Source organism: Carcharhinus amblyrhynchos, chromosome 17 (assembly GCF_965287045.1).
Source record: "Carcharhinus amblyrhynchos chromosome 17, sCarAmb.v2.hapA, whole genome shotgun sequence".
In the NCBI taxonomy this organism is placed as follows: domain Eukaryota; kingdom Metazoa; phylum Chordata; class Chondrichthyes; order Carcharhiniformes; family Carcharhinidae; genus Carcharhinus; species Carcharhinus amblyrhynchos.
The window spans coordinates 47,519,779-47,533,004 of record NC_137340.1 but is presented as its reverse complement, the minus strand read 5'-3'; the positions used below and the strand labels follow the sequence as shown (position 1 = coordinate 47,533,004).

At 44.8% G+C, this 13,226-nt stretch overlaps 1 protein-coding gene across 1 annotated transcript in view; it reads left to right on the top strand.

The window, feature by feature from the left end:
- The window catches only part of cyp17a1 (cytochrome P450, family 17, subfamily A, polypeptide 1), a 38,593-nt gene extending 38,285 nt beyond the window's left edge, over window positions 1-308 (top strand). The window contains exon 8 of the mRNA XM_080205314.1: window positions 40-308. Within this exon, the coding sequence (XP_080061440.1) occupies window positions 40-308 (269 nt within the window). The remainder of the gene's footprint in view (window positions 1-39) is intronic.
- Window positions 309-13,226: the final 12,918 nt, after the last annotated feature.

The following is a 13,226-nucleotide window of genomic DNA, read 5'->3' as shown; positions in this document are numbered from 1 at the left end:
ATGAACTTACAAAAAAGCTTTTCTTTTTCTCTACTTCAGGTCGATTCTTGGATGAGGATGGAAAGCACATCTACTCTCCTTCGGTTAGCTACCTGCCTTTCGGGGCAGGTGTCAGGGCTTGTCTGGGAGAGGTCCTGGCCAAGATGGAACTTTTCCTCTTCACATCTTCCTTTCTTCAGCGTTTTACTGTCCAGGTTCCTCCAGGCCATCCCATGCCAGACCTGAATGGAAAATTTGGGATTATCCTTCAACCAACAAAGTTCAAAGTGCAGCTCAAACTCAGGGAAGCGTGGAGAAACCGCAAGTAATTTCAGGCAATTCCCCCCTCACTGAATCGCCAATCCGTCTTCACAAAGCCCATTCACTGCAATAGAACTATGGAAGCAATTGCAAGCCTACTAGGTAGCCCCAAAGGGCTGAATGGCCTACTCCTGCTCCTATTTCTCATGTTCTGATTACATTCTACTGGGCCTCATAACTGATCAATGTAGTAACTTACACATCGCTTGGTCTTAATTTGTTTAAAGTGTGTTCTCTACTGTTTTAATCTTCATCGCATATAAAGCTGTTGACAATGGTAGCATAAATTGCAAGCAGCTATTAAGAGGAAAGTATTCGGGGTTGGGCTAAGGTAGGAATTAATTCCAAGCAGGAGGGATTGTGACAACGACAATATTTGGGTTAAATGCAAGTGAAATTTCAGAGATGATTTTAGAATTGTGTCAATATTCCTCCCAAAAAACATGCCATTATTCAGCAATGCAGACATTGCCTTGAATTGAAATTGTCCGGTTCATGTTACATTCTTCCGGTCTAGGTTCAAGCTGCTCAAACAAGCTTTACGTTGGTCTCCTCCTGGCTGGGAGGTATTGCAGATCCGTTCCCCATCAACCTGGGACTGACACTAAAGCTGGAGCTTAGAGTTCATTTGCTCCGAGCAGCACCATCAATGGCAGTAAGGTGTCACAGCGTTCAGTCCTGCGGCCTCACATCACCAGGGACTTGGGTTCGATTCCAGCTTAGGGGGAATGTGTGTGTGTGTGTGTGTTGAATTTGTACGTTCTCCCTGCGTCTCTGTGGGTTTCCTCCCACAGTGAAAAGGTGTGCGGGTTAGGTTGATTGGCTATGCTAAATTGACCCTTAGTGTCAGGAGAGCCAGCAGGGTAAATGCGTGGGGGTAAGAGGATAAGGCCTGGGTGGGATTGTTGATGTTGTGTGCTTGATGGGCCGAATGGCCTCCTTCTTCACTGTAGGGACTCTACGATTCGCCCTCTGAATCCTCGTGCAGCCTGGATATCCTCGGCATGGCAAATGGAACTGTTCCTGATCCCTCAGCCTGATAGAATGAGGGAGCTGGATTATTCATTATGGAGACTGTTATTCGATGGAGAAGATTCTATGATTTGATCCCATTGATTCAGTTCTTTGCTGGCATCAGTGTTTCCAAGGCAGAACTCTGAATAAAATGACCTTTATCGAAGGTCTGATGAGTGAAACCTCCTTCTTTAAGAGACCTGGGTAAAAGGCAGTCATTTGGAGTTTTTCCTTAAAATAAAGGCCCCAAACCAAACCGTCTCTTCAATACACACACACACACAGTGATCGAAGCTTCAACTAGCCTTTGCCCTGGGAAATTACCAGCATGCATTCCTTCAGCAAAATGAGACTGATCATTGTGGTGATACGTTAGCCATTGTCATTGATAGGAATCAGTTCCGATCTGATTGTAAATTGCTCAGGGTTTTGTGTTGCTGCATTGGGAGGTTCCATCTAGAGCGGAGCGACCATCCTTCTGTCCGACCGGACCTCTCCTACCTTCCGTGTTGAGAATAATGTTTTCCTCTGCTAGGCCCTGGAGAGTCTTCCAGTCACCACTGCCACTCTCTCTTCCCCACCCCCCACCCCCCACACCCCCACACCCCCCACACCCCCACACCCCCCACACCCCCACACCCCCACACCCCCCACACCCCCACCCCCACAAACTTTAACTTCTCAGATAGCAGGGAAAAAAGACACTTTTGTATTATTGACTGCATTTTTTTTTGTTCTTTTCATTAGACTACAGTACAATTCACCTGATGTTAAAGGCAGCTGGTAGTGGTGTGTTTTTTTATAAATACTGCAATATTTGTAGTTTGGGACTGTTTATTTACTCCGCTATTTGTACTAACTTAGACATTGCTGTCCAGGATAACGTTTCTCGAGAATGAACCTTTGGGTGAAAACGTGAAGTCTTGTTAATGCATACACACGCATATATATATATATGTATGTAAAATATAGAAAAACACAATTATGTAAATAAAACTCTTTTCTTCCACATCAGCCAATGGGAGTTTGTTAAAGGCATGGCCCCTTATCATTTATCTTTTGTTCCCTCCAGCTGTGACCATTTCAATATTCTCCTGGTCTTGAGTATTTGGAGCATTGTGAGCAGTTTTGGGCTCCGTATCTAAGGAAGGGTGTGCTGGCCTTGGAAAGGGGTCCAGAGGAGGTTCACAAGAATGGTCCCTGGAATGAAGAGCTTGTCGTATGAGGAACAGTTGAGGACTCTGGGTCTGTACTCGTTGGAGTTTAGAAGGATGAGGTTGGGGGGGGAATGACTTTTAATAAAACTTACAAGATACTGTGGGGCCCGGGTAGAGCGGATGTGGAGAGGATGTTTCCACTAGTAGGAAAAGCTAGAACCAGACGGCACAACCTCAGACTAAAGGAACGATTCCTTAAAACAGAGATGAGGAGGAATTTCTTCAGCCAGAGAATCTGTGGAACTCTCTGCCACACAAGGCTGTGGAGGCCAAGATAGACAGGTTCTTGATTAATATGGGGATCATGGGGAAAAGACAGGAAAATGGGGATGAAAAAAGTATCAGCCACGGTTAAATGGCGGAGCAAACTCGATGGGTTGAGTGGCTTAATTCTGCTCCAATATCTAATGGTCTTATTGGAGGCCATCTAAAGTTCTGCTGCCTACGTCCTTGCTCGCACCAAGTAATGTTCACTTATTATCCCCATGGTGACTGACTTGTAGAGGCTCCCTGTTAAGTAATGCCTCAACTTTAAAATTCTGACCCCTAATTTCAGATCCCCTCCTGCCCCCGGCACTAAGAACCTTAATGTAATGAAAAGTCCTGGGGCGGGGGTTGCACAGGAGCTTCATAACATCAAGTATGATACTGAGCCACACGAGGAGATGCTAAACCAGATGATCAAAGGTTTGGTCAAAGGTGGGCTTTAAGGAGTCCCCATCTCTACAATCACCCACAATCCTCCCCCCATCCCTCTATTTCTGCCTCTTGATCACCATCATTGGCATGGGTGCCTACAGTTGCCCTGGTCCCAAGCGCTAGGATTTTCTTTCCACTCATCTCCAACTCTCTCACTTGACTTTCCTCCTTTAATACTCTTAAAAATCTACCTCTCGGTCTAAGCTTTTGGTCATCAGTCCTGATATCTCCCATTTGACTCAAGTTGAACCAAGAAAATTACAGCACAGGAACAGGCCCTTCGGCCCTCCAAGCCTGCACCGACCATGCTGCCCGACTGAACTAAAACCCCCTCCCCTTCTGGGACCATATCCCTCTATTCCAGGCACCTCTGTGTAAAAACCAGCTTGTGCAGTAGTTTGATAACATCCCAGTAAAGAGCCTGGGGGCATTTTCCAATGTTAAAGGTGTTTTCAAACTTGGAGTATGAACACTTTCAAATTTATGGTCTTGTTGTATACACTTTGTGAGAACTATCAAAACAGTTGCATCAATTCTAAGCATTGCACCAAAGCTTTGGTAATGACGAAGATGATATTATTCATTAAACATTTTATATAAATATACATCCACAGTCTATTACTCACTGATATTCTGTTTACTACTCAATAAACCTGCAGTGAGTGCTGCTGTTTGGAATTTCTTTGATCATTCTCCCTCAAGGCCACATTTTAGATTCATTCTCATTTCTAACTACTGTTAATATTTTGAGGTCCTCTTCACTGAGTTCAGTGGCCAGGAAAGCTTTCAAAGCAAGACCAAGGTAACAAACTTTGTGTGCTGTCTCAGCTACTGTATCGATTGGGTACCTTCACAGCAACATTATTTCAACGTTTAACTGGAAGTTAAAATTATTGTTCAAGGTAATACACAAGTCTTTGCAGGTGGCAGGACAAGTTGATAAGGCTGTTAACAGAAACATTCAGGATCCTTTATAAATCTGAGATAAAAACAGACAAATGCTGCAAAAACTCAGCAGGTCAGGGCAGCACAGTGGTTAGCACGACTGTCCTGGGTTCGATTCCTGGCTTGGGTCACTGTCTGTGTGGAGTTTGTATATTCTCCCCATGTTTCCTCTGATTTCCTCCCACAGTCTGAAAGGCTGGTCAGGTACATTGAGTGCAACAAGGGAGAATTTAGCATGGCCAAACAGGCGACAGAGTGTGGCGACTCGGGGATTTTCACAGTAACTTCATTGCAGTGTTAATGTAAGCCTACTTACGACAACAATAAGTAAACTTAAACTTAAGCATCTGTGGAGGGAAACAGTGTTAATGTTTCTAGTCCAGTATGACTTCCTTCTTGAGTTGTGAAGTTATTTTGAACTCAAAGTCTCTCTCTATCCGGAGAGTTTGTCAGCCCTGCCCATTTCCAGGGAGACTGTCATTGAAACTACAAGGAGTAGGCCATTTGGCCCTTCGAGCCTGCTCCGCCATTCATTATCATGGCCAATCATCAAACTCAATAACCTGATTCTCCTTCCCCACCCCCATATCCACTTGATCCCTTTAGACCCAAGAACTATATCTAATTTTGTTCTTGAAATCAGACAACATTCTGTGGTAGTGAATTCCACACATTCGCCATTCCTGGGTCAAGAAATTTCCCCTCACCTCAGTCCCGAAACGTTTACCCCTCATCCTCAAACTATGACTCCTAGTTCTGGACTTCCCCACCATTAAAAAGGTTCAGAAAGAATATCCCCAAAGTTAATGTTTATTTATTAGTCACAAGTAGGCTTACATTTACACTGCAATGAAGTTACTGTGAAAATCCCCTAGTCGGCACATTCCAGCTCCTGTTCGTGTACACTGCAAGAAGAGTTTAGCACGGCCAATGCACCCTAACCAGCACGCCTTTGGATTGTGGGAGGAAACTGGAGCACCCGGGAGGAAACCCACGCAGACATGGGAAGAACGTGCAAACTCCACGCAGACAGTGACCCGAGCCGGGAATCGAACCCAGGTCCCTGGCGCTTTGAGGCAGCAGTGCTAACCACTGTGCCACCCCTCTCTACCCTGTCAGAATTTTATTGTTTCTATGAGATCCCCTCTCACTCTAAACTCTTGTGAATATAATCCTAAACAACTTAGGCTCTGCTCACGTGTCGAGACCTTTTAGAGGGTCAGGATCAGTTATATTGATGATCAGGAATGTACTGCCTGACACGGCAACGGAAGCAGATTCAATAATACATTTAAAGGGAATTAGACAAATACTTAAAGGGGAATAATGACTGCTGTACCAGGGCAAAAGGAGGGAAGTAGGACAAATAGGATAACTCTTTAAGCAGAGAAATGATAAGTTGGATGGCTCTATTCTGCATTATATGATTTACTGGTGATCACCACCAGATGGCAGCAAGGTACTAGGGAAACCCTTGATGTATCAGAGCCAGTGTGTCTAACATAGAATCCCTACAGAGCAAAATGAGGCCATTTGGCCCATCGAGTCTGTACTGACAACAAACCTATCCAGGACCTATCCCTGTAACCCCACATATTTACCCTGCTAATCCCTTGACACTAAAGGACAACTTAGCACGACCAGTCAACCTAACGCACAGATCTTTGGACTGGAAGAAAGAAAATTGCAGTTCAGAAACAGGCCCTTCAGCCCTCCAAGCCTACATCGACCATGCTGCCCGACTGAAATAAAATCCCCTACCCTACCGGGAACTGTATCCCTCCGTTCTCATCCTAATCATGTATTGTCCAGATGCCCCTTAAAAGTCACTATTGTACCTGCTCCCAATACCTCTCCTGGCAGCGAGTTCCAGGAACCTCTATGTAAAAAAAACTTGCCCCTCGCAGCTTAAACCCGTGCCCCCTGGTAATTGAGTCTGGACTATGGGAGGAAATCCACACCAGACACAGAGAGAACATGCAAACTCCACACAGTCACCCGAGGCTGGAATCAAACCCGGGTCCCTGGCGCTGTGAAGTAGTAATGCCACCGTAACAGGTATAACCTGTATTTATATAGATCCGTACCAGAGAAAAACATTTCACAGCGTTTCCCAGGAACATCAGTAAATAAAATTTGACAGCGAGGCAGAAAGCGAGATATCAGAACAGGAAAGAGGTAGATTTTTAAGGAGTGTCTCAAGAGGGGAAAGATGTACAGAGGCAGGAATTTCCTGAGATTAGGGATTAGACAGCTGAAGGAAAGGCCAGAGAGAGGGAGGCACGGCCACCAGCACCGGGGACAAGAAAAGCCAAAGGGCTTGCAACAGACACAATTGACAGAGCATGGCTTTCCTCTGAAGGTGCAGCCATAAAGAGGAATGGGATCTTGGTGGAGTCTGAATACAAGAATCAAAGTTTTAAACAAGGTAACACAGTGTTTAGCGCTGCTCCCTCACAGCCCCAGGGACCCAGGTTCAAATTCCAGCTTGGGTTACTATCTGTGTGGAGTTTGCGCATTCTCCCCATGTCTGTATGGGTTTCCTCCATGTGCTCCAGTTTCCTCCACACTCCAAACGCATGCTGATTAGGCACATTGACCCGAACAGGCACCAGAGTGTGGCAGCTAGGGGAATTTCACAGTAACTTCATTGCAGTGTTAATATAAGCCTTACTTGTGACTAATAAATAAACTTTAAATTGATTCCAGGTTCACCAGCACCCACGTTGAAAATGTAACAATAATATCTCATTATGATAGGAGAACAGCTTTGAACTCTTATCTGGAGTAATGAGTGAGGATAAATTGGGCCAAGTCCATTAAGAACAATTATACATAACACACAGGGGTCACAGTTCAAGGGTTGGATACATTGTCTTTTTAGTAAGTGGATTGTTTTAATATTAACACGTGTTACCTGGCACTGCTTACGGGTAATGTTTGACCCAGTGATTTGGCTTTGTGGAGGTGGTCCTCAGCTGGACAGCAAGCACTAGAATCAGAGTGCAAAAGAGGTCCTTCAAGCACGTATGAAACACTTGACCTCCCATCCAATCCCATTTGTAATGGTGGAAACACACAGCAAAATCATCAGAAAAGGAACTTGTGTGCCAGGAGAGACCTGCACACTTACACCATCACTCGAGTCAGGAGTCGGCACAGTAATACAGTGGTTAGCACTGCTGCCTCACAGCACCAGGGACCCAGGTTCAATTCTTGGCTTGGATCACTGTGTGTGGATTCTGCACGTTCTCCCCATGTCTGTGTGGGTTTCCTCCAGGTATTCCATTTTCAGAAAGTCTGAAGACGTGCTGGTTAGGGTGCATTGGCCATGCTAAATTCTCCTCCCGTGTACCCGAACAGGTGCCGGAGTGTGGCGTTGAGGGGATTTCCACAGTAACTTCATTGCATTGTGAATGTAAGCCTACTTGCCACTAATAAATAAACTTTACTCTTACTTTATGCCCTGAAGCTACTAAATAGTGAATGAAAAGATGTCCAGAATCCAGGCCACCACTTTTCTTTTTACAATAGCAAGAGATGTGAGCATTCACACACACGCGCTAAAGAAACACTCCACTCTGCCATCTCATGGCTTTGTTCATGGAAAGTTTTGGATTGTCTTGAACTTACCCTGTGCCTAAATGAATAGATACCAATAACTTTACTTATTGCTGAATATTGAGCTCAGTCATAACAGTTTCTGGGGAGGCGATGGCCAAGTTGTGTTATCACTATTAATCCAGAAACTCAGCTAATGTTCTGGGGACCTGGGTTCAAATCCCACCATGGCAGATAGTGGAATTTGAATTCAATAAAAAAAAATCTGGAATTAAGAATCTACTGAAAACATGAAACAATTGTCGTTTGTGGGAAAAACCCATCTGGTTCACTAATGTTCTTTCGGGAAGGAAATCTGCCATCCTTGTCTGGTCTGGCCTACATGTGACTCCAAAGTCGTAAAGAGCCCTCCATGAGCAACTAAATGCTGGCCAGCCAACAACATCCACGTCCCATAAATGAATAAAGAAAATAACAGTTTCTAAGTATCAGGTTCCAGGTCAATGGCAGCCTTAAAAAACTGATCATTTTACATTTAACAAAATATCACAAGTGCTTGTTAAAATGCAAGACAGCGTTAAGAAGAAACTGGAAACAGACTGCGTGTTTTGTATGCAAGTAGGAAGTGGAAAAAGCAGTGTTGAAATTATACCCAAATCTTTGTTTGGGAATATTGTGGAGTTTGGGGCAGTTCATTACAGGAAGGACAACAGAAGCAGTGGAAAAGGTGGAGCACTGAGACGCTAACCTGGAGTGAGGGGGTTACAATGATGAATGGGCTCGAGAATAATTAGGATTTTTTCACTAGAACAATGATGGATGAGTGGGTGGAAATGTTCCAGATTATGAAAGTTCTTAAGATGAACAAAAAAATAGCTTTCTAGTACAGGATGACAAGATGGCAATAAAACATAAAATTAAAGTAATCTGGAAAAGAATAAAAAGTGGTTTCAAAAATCATATCTTTATGCAAGAGGCTCATTGGAATGCGGAGACAAACCTCTGCCAAAGCGAAGCCCGTAAGTTATTTTATTAAGATATCATGCAGCGATTTGAAAAAACCTTGTCCCTTGCCTGAAGTGTGATAATCCTCAGGTTAAATCACCAGTCAGTTTATGGCCATCTGGGAATATAGTGATTTTAAACATTTCAAACCAAACTAACTTTCTAATGCGCCAAATTCCAATAGAATCATGCAGAAGAGGCCCTTTGGCCCATCAAGTCTGCACCAACACATGAGAAACATCTCTTGGGTGAAGATGGATGTGAAGTATTCATTCAACTTTCCACCTAGTCCCATCCACCAGCACTTGGCCCATAGCCTGGGATGTTATCATGTGTCAGGTGCTTTAAGGCAACCCACCTCCACCACGCTCCCAGGGAGTGCATTTCCGACCATCACCAGCCTCTGGGTAAACATGTTTTTCCTCACATCCTTCCTAAACCTCCTACCCCCAAACCTGAACCTCTGTCCCCTCAATGACTGACCCTTCAACTAAGGGGAACAACTTCTTATCCACTCCGTCCATGCCCCTCATAACCTTGTACACCTCGATCACGTCACCCCTCAGTCTTTTCTAGTCTTCTCTCCACTCTGCTCCAATGAAAACAATACCTACCCAACCCTTCTTGCTAACTTAAATGTTCCATTCCAGGCAGCATCCTGGTGAACCTCCTCTGCACCCCCTCCAATGCAGTTAAATCCAATGATAATGTGGTGACCAGAACTGCACACAGCCCTCCAGCTGTGGCCTCACCAAAGTTCTGTACAACTCCAAGATGACTTCCCTGTTTTTGTAATCTATGTCTTGATTGATAAAGGCAAGTGCCCCAAATGCCTTTTTTACCATCCTACTAAAATGCCCTTCCACTTTCTGAAGTCTGTGGACAAACATGCCAAGGTCCCTTTATTCCTTCTACAGCACTTCCTAGTATCATGCCATTCACTGAATACTTGTTTGTTAAATTACACCTTCCAAAATATATCATCTCACACTTTTCAGGATTAAATTCCATCAGCCACTATCTGCTCATTTGGCCATTCTATATCCTCTTGTAGCTCAAGACACTCTGCCTCATTGTTAACCACCTGGTGAATCTTTGTGTCATCCGCAAACTTACTAATCCTACCTCCTACACTCATCTATGTTGTTTATATAAATGACAAATAATAGGGGCCCCACAGATCCCTGTGATACGCCACCGGACACTGGCTTCCCGTCACTAATGTAGAGATGTCGATGGTAGCCATGATGTAAAGACTTGCATTCTAATCGGTGTTCTGTAAACTGAGTGTGTGCCTTTATATGCGCTGTTTGATAGGGCAGACGCAACACGGTTTCATTAAAGGGAAGTCGTGTCTGACAAATTTACTGGAGTTCTATGAGGATGTGTCTAGGGCGGTGGATAGAGGAGAGCCGGTGGATGTGGTCTTTCTGGATTTTCAGAAGGCGTTTGATAAGGTACCTCACAAGAGGTTACTGCAGAAGGTCAGAGGACATGGAGTTGGGGGTAGGGTGTTAGCGTGGATAGAGGATTGGTTGTCAAATAGGAGGCAGAGAGTGGGGGTCAATGGGTGCTATTCGGATTGGCGGTTGGTGACTAGTGGGGTGCCCCAGGGGTCGGTGCTGGGGCCTCAGCTATTTACCATTTATATAGATGATCTGGAGGAGGGAACCAAGTGTAGGGTGTCGAAATTTGCTGATGACACCAAGATTGGGGGAAAGGCAAATTGTGCGGAGGGTGTGGAGAGTCTGCAGAAGGATCTAGATAGGCTGGGCGAATGGGCCAGGAAATGGCAAATGGAATTTAATGTTGGCAAGTGTGAGGTGGTCCACTTTGGTAGGAAGAATGGTAGGAAGGACTATTACTTACGGGGCGAAAAACTGCAGCAGGCGACGGTGCAGAGGGACCTCGGGGTCCTTGTGCATGAGTCGCAAAAACCCAGCCTGCAGGTGCAGCAGGTGGTCAGGAAGGCGAATGGGATGCTGGCCTTCATAGCGAGGGGGATTGAATATAAAAGTAGGGAGGTCTTGCTGCAGCTGTATAGGGCATTGGTGAGGCCGCAGCTGGAGTACTGTGTGCAGTTTTGGGCGCCGCACCTGCGCAAGGATATTTTGGCCTTGGAGGGAGTGCAGAGGAGGTTTACTAGGCTGATACCGGAGTTGAGGGGGTTGAGCTATGAGGAGAGGCTGAATAAACTAGGCTTGTACTCGTTAGAGTTTAGAAGAATGAGGGGAGATCTCATTGAGACGTATAAGATGATGAATGGGATGGATAGGATAGAGGTGGAAAGACTCTTCCCGCTCAAAAAAGACAGTAGGACTAGGGGGCACAGCCTCAAGATAAAGGGGGGGCGGTTCAGAACGGAGTTGAGGAGGAACTTCTTCACTCAAAGGGTGGTGAATCTCTGGAATTCTCTGCCCGTTGAAGTGGTGGAGGCTGCCTCGCTAAATATTTTTAAGAAGCGGGTTGATGGGTTTTTGATAAGAGAGGGGATTAAGGGTTATGGGGAGAGGGCGGGAAAGTGGAACTGAGCCACGACAGATCAGCCATGATCTTATTGAATGGCGGGGCAGGCTCGAAGGGCCAGATGGCCTACTCCTGCTCCTATTTCTTATGTTCTTATGTTCTTATGTTTGTGATCAGAACTCCCCACTCACCGGACAAAGTGGCCCCCAAAGCTAGTGGCATTTGCTACCAAATAAACCTGTTGGACTTTAACTTGATGTTGTGAGACTTCTTCCAGTCACTAAATCAGCCTTCTGTCATCATTCTGTCTCCTACAGCTGAGCCAATTATGAATCCACTTTAATCGCATTACCCAGTATCCATGTAGGACCTTGTCAAAAACTTCGCTGAAATCCATCTAAACTACAACTGTACTACCCTCATCTACCCACCGGGCATCTCAAAAAATTCAAATTTGTTAGACATGACCTGCCTCTGACAAAGCCATGCTGACTATCCCTGATAAAGCTTTGCCTCACCAAGTGGAGATGGATGCTCTCCTTCAGAATTTTCTCCAATTGTTTCACTGGTCTGTAGTTCCCTGGTTTATCTCTACAACCCTTCTTAAATAGTGGAATCACATTAGCTGTCCTCCAGTCCTCTGGCACCTCCCCGGTAGTTAGAGAGGAATTAAAAATTTGGGTCAAAGCCTCTACAATCTCCTCCCTTGCCTTCCACAGCAGACAGACACAATTCACCTGGACCTGGAGATTTGTCCACTTGTAAGCCTGCCAATATCCCCAATACTTCGTCTTTCTCTCTGGCAAAATGCTGAAGAACCTCACAGTCACACTCCCCGAATTCCATACCATCATCCACATTCTCTTGGCTGAAGACGGATATGAAGTATTCATTCAACTTCCTGGCTCCACCATTGATCCCTAATACTCTTTCCCTGGTTAACCTCTTTCCATTGATATAGAATATCTTTGGATTTTTTTTAAACCAGGCAGAGCTTTCGCGTATCCCGTCTTTGCTTTTCTAATTACTTTAAGCTGTATCTGCTAAAAGCCTTTTCTTTTCCTTCCCATTGTATCCTGAATCTATCTGGTCATCCACAGTTCTCTGGGTTTGTACCCACCCTTGCTTTTCTGTAGACTTTCCCAGTAGTAGCTGTTCCCAATGCACCTTGGCCAAATCCTACATTTATTTTACTAAAATCGCTCTCCCCCTCCAAAACATTTTTTTTTGCAACTTGTCTATTTCTTTGTCCTTGACAAACTTAAACTGTACTGTGTTGTGGTCACTATCACTAAAATGCTCCCCCAGCTCACCACCAGTCTGGCTTTATTCCCCATAATTAGGTCCAGCCCTTGTTGGACCCTCTACATATTTGCCTAAAAGGTTCTCCTGTAAACATTGCTAGAAATCCACTCCTTCCAAGCCCTTAACACTACATTTATCCCAGTTGCATACGGGGAAAGTTGAAATCACCTACTATAATAACCCTATTGTTACTGTTTTTACACACCTTTGCATATATTTTTTCTCCTCAATTTCCCACTATCTGGGGGTCTATAATAAACAGCTAACAATGTGGCTGCCTCTCTTGTATTCCTAAGCTTCACCTACAAAGCTTAATTTGGTGCCCTCCTTACTACAATAACTGACTCTTTAACTAATAACGCAATGCCTCCTCTTTTACCTTCTCCCCTCCCTTGTCTGAAGACTCTGTATCCCAGGATGTTGAGTTGCCAGTCCTGCCCCTCCCTCAACCAAGTCTGTGTGATGGCTGCACAATTCCACATCATCGCCCTAAACTCATCCGTTTTACCTGTAATACTCTGGGTATTAAAGTGGAGGCCATCCAGCCTCACCTTAGTCCCTTGAAACTTAAAGTTAAAAGTGTATTTATTAATCACAAGAAGGCTTACTGCAATAGAATTACTCTCCTAGTTGCCATACTTTGGTGCCTGTTTGGGTCAATGCACTTACCTGGTACGTCTTTCAGACTGTGGGAAGAAACTGGAGCCACCCAGA